The sequence below is a fragment of the Bufo gargarizans genome, chromosome 2, assembly GCF_014858855.1.
Source record: "Bufo gargarizans isolate SCDJY-AF-19 chromosome 2, ASM1485885v1, whole genome shotgun sequence".
NCBI classification, from domain to species: Eukaryota; Metazoa; Chordata; class Amphibia; order Anura; family Bufonidae; genus Bufo; species Bufo gargarizans.
In genome coordinates this window covers 557,753,571-557,767,623 of record NC_058081.1, presented here as the reverse complement: position 1 = coordinate 557,767,623, position 14,053 = coordinate 557,753,571, and the positions used below count along the sequence as shown (strand labels likewise).

The 14,053-nt window shown below is 42.1% G+C and overlaps 1 protein-coding gene across 1 annotated transcript in view; it reads left to right on the top strand.

Annotated features, from left to right (window-relative positions):
* The window catches only part of LIN7B (lin-7 homolog B, crumbs cell polarity complex component), a 32,377-nt gene extending 29,871 nt beyond the window's left edge, over positions 1-2,506 (top strand). Inside the window, exon 6 of the mRNA XM_044278153.1 lies at positions 646-2,506. Coding sequence (XP_044134088.1) covers positions 646-667 — 22 coding nt within the window. The 3' untranslated portion in view covers positions 668-2,506. The remainder of the gene's footprint in view (positions 1-645) is intronic.
* The last annotated feature ends 11,547 nt before the right edge of the window (positions 2,507-14,053 follow it).

The window sequence follows — 14,053 nt, the reverse complement described above, 5'->3', positions numbered from 1 at the left end:
CTTCTCTTTTGGTGACGTCATCGGCGCAGGCGCACTGAGGGAGTGCTGAGGAGGCGAGCCTCCTTATTTACACAGCACATAGTTGAGATTAATTCTATTCTCATCCACTAGCCTAGTAGTGTATAATTCACTGAGGATTTTACCTGTGCAAATCTACATGTATAACCCATAACATTTCCGCTATGTGTGAATTTACCCCTAGGGTTAAATGATAAAATTCTGCCTGAGAGGAGCTCTCACAATATGTATACAGTTCCCACTGAACTCCATTCTTAAAGATCTGAGCACTGAGACCCCTGCTGATCTCTAGGACGAGGAGAGAGAAGAGCGCACATACCGTGCTCTCTCACCTCGGTGCAGGAGACTGAATCAAGACGGGCTCATAGACTTTCTATTGAGTCCTGCAGCGAGGAGTGAGTGCTTCTCTCTCCTCATTCTAGCAATCGTGGGGGTCTCAGCACTCAGACCCTCACCGATCAAAACTTTTCATTTGTCGCTATGACAAATCAAAATTATTCCCAAAATATAGTGCCACTTTAAGCTTTTAGTCGCGTCTAGTAGGGTGTTTGTGTGTACTAATAGCTCTTTCTGTCATAGTAAGATGTTTTTTGTTCTTGCTGACCAACATCTCTTCTTTTCTTTCAGGTCTCTTGAGTCTCGAGGGTAATCGTCCATTCTTATATACATTCCAGAGCATTCCAGAGCTATGGAACCTCCACTATGTATTTACTGACACAACTCATCTCTCACCCGTGTACAGTATTTATTCCAGTTGTGTTTGTATGAGAGAGTCCCAAAGGCACGTGATGGTGTGCAGAGGATGTTGTGAGGAGCCTGGGGAGAAAACAGAACGGACAGTTCAGATGATAGCTACCATGTTTTAAGGACCTTTGTATTTTTGTGTTTTTTTCTAATGAGTAAAGGCAAGCCTGTATCTGAAGACTAATCAATATTGCCATTGCAACCCTGTGGTAAACATATGGTTATTGATGGAGACAGGGAGCATTATCATCTAAGAGTAAGGGCTGTATTACACCAACAGATTATCTGACCAATTTCTGTCCAATCAGACCAGTAGTTGGTGTGTATGGCAAAAGATCTGTGTATGTAATCGGCCATCTGACCAATGATTGGTCAGAAAATTGAACTGGGGCTCACATTATGAACAATATTTGATCCATGGTTACCATAGCCACTTCTCTCCCAGTTATCGGATACTGGGAACCCCTTTTGATATTGCCAGGCAGGGTGGAAGGATTGAAAAAAAGACTCTTTAACCAGTGGTCCGGTTCAAGCACCAAGCTCCGTTCTCCACCACTTCTGGCCTCCACTAGACTCGAAGCGTGACACACCATCTATACACAAGCCAACACTCCTGGCCAATCAATAACTTTAGCGGTGATGTTGTCAGACACAGCTCTTGACCACTGGCACTGCTGAGGTAATTAATTGGCCTGCAGTGGTGACATGTGTGGATGGCACATCATACTCCGTGCCTAAGGGGAACTGGAAGCACAGAAGAAGGGAATTTGGCATAGGAACCAGAACGCCAGTAAGAGGACAGTCTTTCTGTTATCACTTCAGCGTACCTGACCATATTATAAGGTGTTTCCTGTCTCAGAGAATCCCTTCAAAATACAGTTAAAAGGGTTTTCTGTATATTTTAATGTGATTACTGCAGGGACAAAAAAACACTGTCACTTGGTCCCCTACGCTGGGCTGCAATGGTGATGTTGTGCATAGCGCTGCTAGGATTGGTGACTGCTAGGATTGCTTGCAAGGGAGGAAGGGGGGCAATTGCCCTTTGGGGAACTCTTGCAGATGAGGGATAGCATTGAGTGATGTCACAGCTATGTTTTCTGGGCTTATGGCAGCTTGATCTTGGTGATAGGTCTCGTTAAAATGTTTAATTGTATAAATCAGATGTTGCACTTGAATACACAAAACTCTTCAATATACAGTACCAAGCAGCCCATAATTGTGCTTCCCTGCTTACCTGAGGATGTTTAAGAACATCCTCAGTTTCCAAATCAGTCTATTGTAAACCAGTAAATAGAAAACTGAGAGGAGGGGGGTTGTTGTGTTTGTATGAGACTGTTTGCTGTGAGAGGGGAGGAAGAGCAGCAGGGGAGACATATGATTGGCCAGAACATACCACACAGCTCTTAAATGACAACCCACTCACAAAGCATGGATGTACATGAGCCAGCAGATTCTTTATAACAAATTCTGAATAGTTGAGGTATAGCTTGATGCTCCAGAGCCCAAATATGAAATCTGTAGTAGGGCCCCATCTACCATATGCCGTTTATAATACTGGTATCTTCTTATTTGACAGAGGAACCCTTAGGCCCCCTCAGGCTCCAGGATCTGGATGTGACCTCTACGTCCTCCCCCTCACCATAACGAAATAGGAAAGCTTAGTGCTCTGTTACAGCCTAGGACTCCATTCAGAATATCCTTGGTGTTATCTGATGAATGAGTGGAAATTGTAGCATATTTCTATGGGAAGACTGTGATTTGGGGAAAAGATTTTGCTTCTTTGTCCTGATAGCGCAGTAAGCAGCAGCGGCACATTATTGTACCATGCAGAGATATTGCTGTGTGTGTGCCGTGATCCTCCCATTGTGTGGATAATTATGTGAATAGGATTATTATTCATCTCTATACATGCAGATGCAATCAGTGGTTTCCTAGCCACAAACACAATAATCAGCCATTTATAGCGAATAATAAAGGAGGGGATCTCTGAGGCTCCTATTAACATACTAGTTATTGTAGAGAGTGATTGGAATTAATCACGTGACCCGCATGCTCGGCAGGGGATATGATCTTGTCTGCAACACATTTCTGTTGCTCTCTTTACCATTTTAAGCAATTATAGAAAAACTGATTCAGTGGAGTTTACACAAAAAAATCCTAGTTGTAATTATTGAAAAGTACTGATTATACTGTACACAATGCAAGTGGGTGCCAACAACTCCCCCAACCAGAAGGCAGGGGTGCAGGGAGCAGCTCAACTCATCCTGCTCATTTGAGTACTAGGGCGGTAATACAGGAAAAAAGCCCTGTTTCATTTCATCAGGGTCAAAATCCTATATCAGGGGCAAAAATGTTATTTAAAGGGCGGTTTCTATACACATGGGTGCCCATTGTTCTAATGTAAAACCCCCCATTATACAGTTGGTTCAATAACTTATGGAAGGTTGTTAACTCTGGTATAGTACATAATACTCCCAGTGGTTTGGGATGGTGCATAGGTTAATGGAGGTGGTTTAGGGCATGAAGATTGACCCATGATTGACCGGTGATTCTGTTTAATCTAAATACCTACATTCTTTGTAGGGGCAGAATTCTGTTTTTCTAATACAGAGCTCCAAATCTCCAGCTTCCTTATACAGTATGTATGCATTGTTTCAAAATAAAATTCTGTTTGCCTGTAGCCACCTGTAGGGGGAGCTCACTGCATAGATAGGTATACATCTCTTTTTGGACTCTGATAAATCCATATCCACTGAGCTCCCCCTAGTGGCAGCGGAAATAAATATATCATTAAACTTCTTTTCTTGAGGACTCAAAGGGGCAGTTCCACATATTATAGTTCCAAGAAGCCTGCTCTAAACTTTCTCCCTTAAATGGTAGTGATATTCTTGTGGCACAGTTACTTGGGTACTGTATGGACCTAGTATGGGGGCAGAAAGCTTTTGTGTGGATTGTACATTGGAATAAATTACTAATATGAAGCACAGTTCAATTATTAGTGAACACAAAGCCAGTATCTGATTGGCTGAGCTTTAGTGAACATGAATAGGTTAATAAGAAGCTCCAGCGTCTTGTTTATATAGCACCAACATATTCCATGGCACTTTATAGATTCACTAAATTCCTTATCAGTATTCTTTGGGAGGAAACTAAAGAACCCAGAGCTAACCCTTGCACACACACAGAGGACATACAGATTCTATGAAGATGTTGTCCTTAGTCTGATTCGAACCCAGGTCCCCAGTGCTGCAACGCATCAGTGTGGTGCTGGTTATCAATGTCTCTATGTATACTCTGGGCGCTATGTTTACCTTTTTATTCTGGTTACACTTACTTTTTACTCTGCACCAGTTTAATATTCTGTTGATTGCTGGAAACAATCAGCAATTTGCAGTTGGGAGATCCATCATCCCTATTACAATATCCTGCACTTTAATACACACAAATATCCAATGCAAACAATTAGTATTTATACATAAATAAAACTATTTAGATGCCCATTTATTAAAAAGCATCAGACACAGCCTGTAAACAGCCGCTAGCCTGCATGATGATGGTTTCCACATAGCAATAGCTTTTTCTATATTGCACAGAGTAAAATATTGTCAAATCAGAAAAAGTTGTACTGAAGATATATTATAGAGATGCACAATCTTTTTTCTACACATAACCCAAGGTGAAGTTTCAATGTATTTAGTGAACTATTTATGGTATAGTTATATTTTTATGTGTATATTTTATTTTATAAGATTGTATGATAAAATGAAAGTATGTGCCGTATGTTTCAAGCTGAGATTGAGAGAATATAGAAAGCAAGTTAACCTAACCTGTAACTTACAGAACATTAGTAATTGGGGCCCTTGGTATCCATTAATTACCACCAGTGCCCAGCACCAGTAGTTATGGTGCCTGTAGCTTCTGCTTTTAACTAAGATCTGAGTGACTTTGATCCCCTCTAAACATGGCCTAAAGGGGCATGTGATAAAAGGGTTGTGAATTGTAAGCAAGAGGATAAAAAAATGAATCATCTGATTTGGCTCACAAGAACTGGACATTTTCCAAATGTTGGGCAACAACATCTACTTTGTAGAAATTCCGTTTCTTATGAACATGGCATGAATACAGCCACTTCCAATGAATGTGAGTAACAAACGTCTACCACAATTTTTAAATAGTTTGAGACATTGTAATTATTGCACTGGATAATTTATTATGCATTACTTTATGGAGACTTGCTCACTCATTTTAGTGCCACAGAGGTGACTGGTGTGAACTTTCCATAAGGGGCCTACACTTTCTGCAGGGAAACATTATGTAGATATTATAGGACAGTCTATATAACCCCATCCCTAGAGCTATCATCAAGTGGCACTCGGGGGAAATTGAACAGGAAATGTGATCAGCGTCATGTGAACTGGAAACATTGAGAAGAGCTAATGGACACCCACTTCCAGTCACTGTACTAGGTTTAGATTGTGTTCATATCTGTCTGGCACTGGGGACACCTCAGGAAAAGACATTAAATTCCCATTCCCTTTGGTTGGATTCAGTTGTAACCAAAAACAAGTATGAATGTGGCTATAAAAATCTAATTTACCACTCTGCTAATTATTTCTGCTGTGGTTTTGTCCGCAGGTGGGAACATATCCCTACTGGTTGCCCTGTCCTACCGGATCTCCATACCCAGTTACCTCCAGAGCATGATTATTGAGCCGCATGGGGAATCTTGTGTTGTTTTGGGTGTCCCATGATTATAGTGTACCATTTAGCCATTGGACATCAGAGTAAAGTTTGGAATGGAGTCTTAAAACCCTATTAGGACTGCCATCATAAAATGAAAAGGTTGTGATGATCATGGTCATTGTTCTGTACAATCTGCTGTATTCCATTTTCAGCTACCTCTTCCTCCATTCACTAACTATCCATCATCTCTGAGGCTCATTTAGCAGGTTTTGGCTCCCCTCTGCAGCTAAGCCCCATAGCTTCTTGAATGCCTACTACTCTGATAGATTTGCTTATGTCCATTATAGTGGTGCTCAGTAGTTTTACTGTGGAGATAGCTGGCCAGAGGAAAACCAAGCAGAACAAAATTCCAGTTGTGTGATGGTTGAGGAATTCGGAGAAGGTTCTGTCTCCAGGCAAAAACTGCACTTTGGTTTGGTTAGAGGATGAGAGTAGTAGTAGTGAGTGTGTATGTGTGTGATGTACTGCAGGAGATCCTCATATCTAGGTATGTACTGTGTGGTGCCTTCATTCCACTGTGAAACTTCCAAGTTGAAGCATGTTATATCTAGTACATGTGGACAGTCAAGTAGACTGGACGTGTACACCTATAGAAAGAGCACAATATCTTGCCTGTGTGTTTTTGATGTTCTTGTATACTGTCGTACCCTCTCTCACCACAGTGGGCACTGCAAATATATGTTTGGCAGGCCAAATATCCATGCCAGGTTCTTCCTTTATCCATAATGGCTATGAACTGTCAACTTAGTGATGTCATTCTGGAACCTTTCTACTACCTGTAACTGTTGAGAATTTAGGAGAGACTATTATAAGGCAGTCTCTGGGAACATATTGTACAACTTGTAGTGGAGAATTCTGAATGCTGCTGTAATGTCTGTACTTACAATAAAGTACTACTGTCAGTGCTCTCTGACTGTGTTATTTGTAAGGATTGTCCATGCTCCTTGCTGCTTGGAATATTGGTAGACATCATGGTATTCTGCCAAGAACCTTCCATCCTAAAGGGAGCCTGTCATGATCAGATGTAATAAATCAAGGCCATGCTCAAATAGGCTTTGCTCACCCGAATCTAACCCTGTATATACTTTACATTTCCATGCCTCTGTTGTGCTGAACTTTAACCATATTAAAATATGCAAATTGCCCCTATCTTCTTTCACAAGCATTAGACATCGGCACATGTGCAGTAGTCTAGTTTTTTTTATCGTGGCAGAGACACTGGGCTCTACTACGCAGATATCTACTCTCATGGTGCTTGCTCAAAAAGTTGGAGCCAGCCAACCAAGATGACATAGCTAATGCCTGGACCTGTCCCTCAAACCTCAGAGGAAGTGGCCAGGATGCTGAAGGAGGGGATCTTTTCTGCAACAAGGGCAGCGGGAATGTTCTCGGTGCATGGAATAGCCAATTTGGATATTTAAAAAAAAATCTAAATTAAGCACAACGTTGGCATTGACATAAAAAACATATACAGGATTGGGTTCAGGTGAGCAAAGCCTATTTGAACATGGCATTGGTTTATTACAGCTACTGCTGATGATACTTACTGTAACTTGAACAGTAGACTGGATGATGTAGATGGTTTCACTGTGAGAGTGTAAATGGAGGGGCTATCTGGTGTAGAAAACCCATTTTTAAATGCCCTACTAGGGCTGTGGCATGTCCCGATTTCAACTGTATCTGCAGCCTGAGGACTCAGATACAGTTGAATGCAATGGTAAAGCAGGGAGCTGCCAGCTCCCTGCTGCACCATTCACTGGCCTGTGCTCTCTCTACTGCTCAGATCAGCAGGATGACATCACTGCATTGCGCCTGTTACTGAGGAAAGCACGATGTTCACCATTCATCGAGGAAACGGGCTAGGTGAGTATTACTTTATTTTATCAACAAACTAAGGGAACAATATTATTGTATGTGTGGGTGCACTAACGGGACATACCTACTGTGGAGGGGGCACTAAAGGGGCATTGTAGTGTGCGGTGACCCTAAGGGGATATAACTGTGGGGGTACAGGGCTGTGTTACTGTCAGAGTGCATTAAGGCATAACTAGTATTAGCGGGGCACAACTACTGTGTGGGGGGCACTAAGGTGGAATTACTACTGTGTGTGGCAATGTGAGGGAGAATAACAACTGTGGGGGGGTACTAAGGGGGCATAACTATTGTCTGGGGACTGGGCTGGATTCGTTGGGCATAAATAGGTATTGCGTGAAAATAGGGGTTGGCTTAGTGTAAAAAATTTGCTGTTGTACCTTCTTGGGCTTTTTAAAAGTTGGGAGGTACACTAGGACATTGTGAATTAATTAATGGGGGGTCCTTACCTCATGAACTTAATCAACTAACCAGAGTGGAAGACACCTACAAAGCCTCTGTGACTTCAAAGGGTATGCATTACATGGACAGACTTACATTGTAATGGGCTTTAATTAATGCCTCATTTTCCCTGTCGTGACGCTGCAGAGGAATTCCATGTAATGACTGATCTCTGGGGTCCCGGCAGTGGCACACATTGTAATTAAGAACACGAGCAAAGCTCCTATCATATGTGGACATTTACTGGTGGGTTTGTGGCATTCCTGGAGCGGGGCTTACATGCACCAAATTTACCATCTACAACATTGGCAGTTAAGTATGCATAACAGGGTCCAGTTTTATTTGGGCTTTGGGGCCCCCTATATTTTATTCTATTTATGCCACAGTCACACATTATTTCAGGTTTTGACTGGAATTCACCTATGAATGTCACGTCCACAGAAATATTTTAGGTCTTTTACAGACTAGTTGCAGGTAAGAGTACTATGGCCATGAACTTGAGCAGAAGTGAAGTTGGAGCCTTGTGATTGACCGTGTATAATAATGTTACACTCTACTTTTAACTATCGTGAGGCCCCCTCCAAAGTTTGATTAATGTCTTACCTGAGTCTTCCAGTATGCTGTTTGGCGCAAGATGTAATCTGATTGTTCAGTCTGGACCCGACAGGAAACGCTTTCCTCTATAGAGAGTGTCCAGTAGAGGAGCAGTACCAGTGTCTGAGGAGCTTTAAGAAGAGAAGACCCCCCTCCAATCTAACATCTATCACCTATCCACAAAATTTGTTTTTTTGTGGGAAAATCTATACCTGTCTAAAAGTGAATGCATATCGGTGGGGGACTATCCCCTGGGTACCCTACTGATCCCAAGAATAAAGGGGCCACAGGGCTGAAATTGTGATGTTCCATGCACAGTGGAGTAGTTTTCTGCTCCACAAGAAAACCACAGAGGGGACACAAAAATAAATTATTCTCAAGACCAATGGGGGTCCGATTATCATAAAGTAGTGGAATATCTTAGCAATATGTCATCAATTTATAAGATGGGAAAGCACCTGTGAGTAAAGAAATTGTCACGGGTTAATGCAAAGCAACCACAAGGGGGCACTGTTATTCTCTTATGTATAATAGCATCAACTGGTAGTCTCAAGCGTTAATTTTCTGTAATCATTCAAAGGATTTTATGTTGATATACACAAAGAGAAAACAATACCACCAAGAAACACCTTGAGAGCACAAACAACTATGCATGAGATCCCTGTAAACACTAGTGTACAGAAGAGAGGCAATGTCCAAGCATTATGGGCAGAGCTATGGGGTGTCTGTGCATACGCCATGGACCAGGTAAGCAGGGCAGTATTTATTGGTAATGCTGCCCTAAGCACTAAGCCTGAATACGCCCCTATAAAAGGCACATTCACATTTACCAATTATCGTCTTGATTTGCTAATCTCTCAGCTATTGTAGTGATAATTAGTAAGTTTAAAGCATAACTGCCGTTTCTTTTTTTGTTATATGTGTAGGGTAAGTGATAATTAATATTTTTCCGATATATTTTAATTATTGATTTTGAAACATTTAACAAAAAAAAAATATATATAATACTGAAGTTTTCCCTAATTCATCTTCACAGTGCAGAAAATACATTCATCACTCCACCAGGAGAATACCCGACGACTTTAGTCTTTAGTAAAAAAGAGACAGTAAGCATAAGACATTCATGGTATAGAGTTCAGAGATTGTCTAGTGATTGTGAGGGGAGACAGTAGGGGCGTAATATACACTAGGAGATCATTGGCAGATGCATAACACTTGTGCTTCAATGGAGACCATGAGGATATAAGGACATATAAAAAGACAATATGACATAAAAAGGAGCCTCCTTAACAAGAGCTTTATCTTAGGTGTTGTCGGGATTGGGGACATTGGTGTATGTGTACAATGGTCCCCTAAATATTACATTCATGCCTGTCCTTCCCTTACCAGACATTTCTGATCCACCTTTTTCAATTCACAAATGTTCAGCCGGAAGTGCAGTTTTTCTCACAGTCAGTGGCGTACCGGGTCCTTTTCTGCAGAGCGAAGCCTCTTCTTCCGCTTCGCAAGGAGCCTGGTGACGTCACCGTCAGCTTCAGTGATTATTCAGAGTGCATGGAGGGGCGGTAACTAGGCGGCAACACACTGCGCTAAGCCACACCTCTCTGGTCCGGTGATGTCACCGGGCAGGGCGCATCCTTAGCAATGAAGGAGGCAGAGCACTATGCTACTTAGCATAGTAAACGCCTCCAGTGTAAAAGGCAGGCAAATGGGGCGGCAGGAGCGCAATATGAATTGGGGGGGGGGATGCACGGAGGAGCAGACAGAAACTTGCAACAACGCGATGCTGCGCTGGGACCCACAAGGCATTGCAGCAGGAAGTTACCGCACACATAAACATAGAGGTAAACAATCAGTGGGGGACTGTAGGAGCCCTGCTGAAGGTCAGGGGGGAACTTCAAACAGCTATTAATAGTGATTTAACTTTTTTTTATTTTATTTTTTTATAATTTTGATCCCGGACAACCCCTTTAAATCCACATACAGAGCTAGGTAACTGCTAAAGACTGGGGGGTGGAGGGATCCTTCCTGGCAAGAGCCAAGGTGGACTAGGGAGGAAAAAAAGGAAGGTATAGGTCTTCTGTCATTCATCAGAAATTCAGAATCAACATCGGATTGCCAAATAAAAGGTATTATTACACTAGGCTGAGCCAAGTATTGTGGTTTAAATAATATAATATAATATGGGGATTGCCATTAGCAGCGGGCCACAAGTGCAGGATCTGCCCCCCCCCCCCCCCCGGTATAGATGCGTCACTGCATATGGGGTTAAGCACTTCCTGCTTTTCATTACCACGCCAATCTGTAGTTTGTATATAGAATTTTCTGGAGGTGTATAAACTCTTAGTCTGAATGTGCCTTTATTTCCATCCACAGGCAGCATTCTGGTGCACATGTGAGGCCCGGGCTATATCAGCCAGTCTTGGGTGGGGCTCAGAGCGATCTCCCTCCTCCCATTGTATGCATGGTCACATGCTGGAGGTTACTGGGAGATAGACTGTAAGTCAGACCTTGCGCTCCTGTAATTTGCCCACTGGCTCCTGGTATTGCCCATACGGCCCAGGTAGGTTTAGCATTAGGTCCTGAGCTACTTGAGAAACCTTGGCGTGGTTCTCGGGCTCAGACATGTCCTCCACAGTAGGATATTTTGGCTAATCTCTCAATTTTTCACCAGTAAGAGGGTTAGTAAGTCCACAGAGTGCACCTGTTTTTGTTATATTATTGTTACTGTTTATTACATCCACACATTTGCTATCCTGTGTAGGATGTCCATTGTGGTACTTGTGGTCCGCTGCAGGCATCCTCCATTGTATGCATTTTTGCTGGGGATTGCCATTAGCAACGGGCCACAAGTGCAGGATCTACCCCCCCTGTATAGATGCACCACTGCATATGGGGTTGAGCACTTCCTGCCTTCTAATACCACGCCAATCTGTAGTAAGTATTGTGGTTTGTTTCAAAGTGCGATTGTTGATGACAAGGCCCTAAAAACGTGTCAGTGTTCCCATCTTGTCTGGAACTCTCAATACATTAGCATCTCCTTCATTATGTCCAATGGGGGGAGGAATAATTAAAGTCAGGGGGCAGGAGGAGATTGGTGTGCTCGAGATGGGCTCGAGGTTATATGATTGCTAATGACCATGACCAACCCTCATGAACTATTGTTCCAATATTCATGAAAATCTTGGATAAAGTCTTTATAGGCTCATTCAAAAAGTGTTAGACTTTTAGTAAAGACTTAACTTTAATGTGAATATTAATTTATTAAAGGAGTATTAATGAGGCAATTAAACGGACAGCTCATTCACAGCAACTACTAATTAGGGATACATAGGAACCTAAGATCTGCCAACAGCAGCTTATTAATGATTTCCATGTACAATTTATTAATTTTTTCATAATAGAAAAATAGGGGAAACAGTAACTAGAAATGAATATAAATTGCAATATAAAAAAAATCTGGGGGGTTCAGTCAGCACAACCCTGTATGCAGGTGCACATTGCTATGGCGAAATACACATACAAACGTAAAAACACAAATGCAATGGCACTCTGCAAACCAGCACTCTACCCTGCCTTTATGCTGGATGTTGAATGAGGCATTGGTGTACATTTTGGCCAAAGCGTAATAAGCCACTCACCACGTCAAGGTCGCCTCTATGAGTGGTCCCTAACACTAGTTCCTACCTTTTATGGGCCATGACAGCCACATAAAGTCCAGGGAGCGCAGGTACAGCATGCACGCCAAGCACACTCTGCTTTTAACCCCGTCCGGTGCCATAACAGCTTCCATCGGATCCAGGGATGCAAGTACAAACATGCATGCTGAGCCCACTATATACTTCTGGAGACAAATGGCTACTGGTAGGCGCTATATAAGCAGACTCAGTTTTATACTGACTTTAAAACCAGCCTCCAGGGCAGACTAACTGGTCAGGTGTGCATGACTGCTTGGAGATCGCCGCGCCTCCAATATATACTACAAAGAAAAAAATGTGGGGGGTTCAGTCAGCACAACCCTTTATGCAGGTGCACATTGTCATTGCCCATAACAGGTAGGAACTAGTGTTAGGGACCAGTCATAGAGGCGACCTTGACGTGGTGAGTGGCTTATTATGCTTTGGCCAAAGTGTACACCAATGCCTCATTCAACATCCAGCATAGAGGCAGGGAAGAGTGCTGGTTGCAGAGTGCGATTGCATATATTGCAATATATTTGTAACTAATATTTTTTTAAAAGGTTGACATCTACTTCAGGAATTTGTTTGCTGCAAAATAGCAGAGTGTTGTCACGAATATGAACTAATATAACATGGTGGCTATACTCTATATGGAAAAAAAACAGCTGTAATGTGAAAATAATTTGGCTTCACTTGTTCATCAGGGATAATCTAATAAAATTATTAAGGAATTCTGGATTTTAAGTGATGTCTTTTCAGTGTTTGCTTTGGCGTGGTCGTTAAAAGACCACAGAACCACAGAATCAGTATTGATTATGACATCATGATATGCACACCGACACACAAAAAGTACTAGCAAATGGGTCAGACACAAACACAGTCTGATCACAATACATAATGGAGTATCACTGCTCATGGCGAGGCAAAATGTAATGTGTTGCACAACAAAAAGTTCTACAGCTTTCTAGTTACTTTGAGTTTTAATTCTTCAACATTTTCAAGATCTCTAAAAGATAAGTCCACACGGTCAGGTTTCCAGATGCAGTTTTGGAATTCAAAACAGAGGAGTATCATTTCTGTCCTGTATACGCTTTCTCCTTTTATGATCCATCTGTATTTTAGGTGGTGTCACTTCTTCAAAACGGAAGACGACGGATACAAAAATGCTTATGGTGTTTTGCAGTTCCTTTGAGTTGCTCCAGAGGGCGATAATTTACCACTGCACCACAGCTGTAAGAGTCTTATAGTGTATATAATGATGAGTTACTGTACACTAACACTGAATCACACTGACATTCATGTAAGCAAAAGTAATCTTTTCAGCTTACAACCCCTGATGGGGGTTCACTGTTGGCTCCTATTGTCAAGGTGGGGTGACAGGCAACTCCGAGACTGCAAAGCATTCGGATGTTACCCATTTGCCCAAAATGGTCAATATTCCCCTGGAGTGCTTCCCAAAAATTTTATGGAGGATCCTATGATTGAACATTTAGAGCTAATGTGATATCGTGTACAATTTTGACCACCTCAAACATGGCATTACTCTGCAATAAGACCAGAGGTGAGTCTGAGTGCCCATTCATGATAAACGGTCTCCTATTTGTAGTGGTCCTGGCTGAAAGTGTAGGCACTCTATTGGCATTATGCCTATAAACAATCAGGCCCTGGACAAAGAGCTGGTAAACAATTCTATGTATTGTATTTTTCTCCTTGATACAATCAAAAGTGTCTGGTTTAAAAACCCAGGGAATTCTGAGCTAATATGTGGGGTCCACAATTCAGTGCACATCTATTGACCAGAGAAGAGTTGGCTACAGTTGTTTTTTAGTCTGCAGGACCCAGCACATCTGGACATTACACAGACAGCCCACTGGTATCAATGGAAATCATGTAATGCTTTATTTTGCCTGTGGAGGTGCTGCAGGTAAGTTTGCTGCTTGGGTACCCCAGCTGCTGTCTGA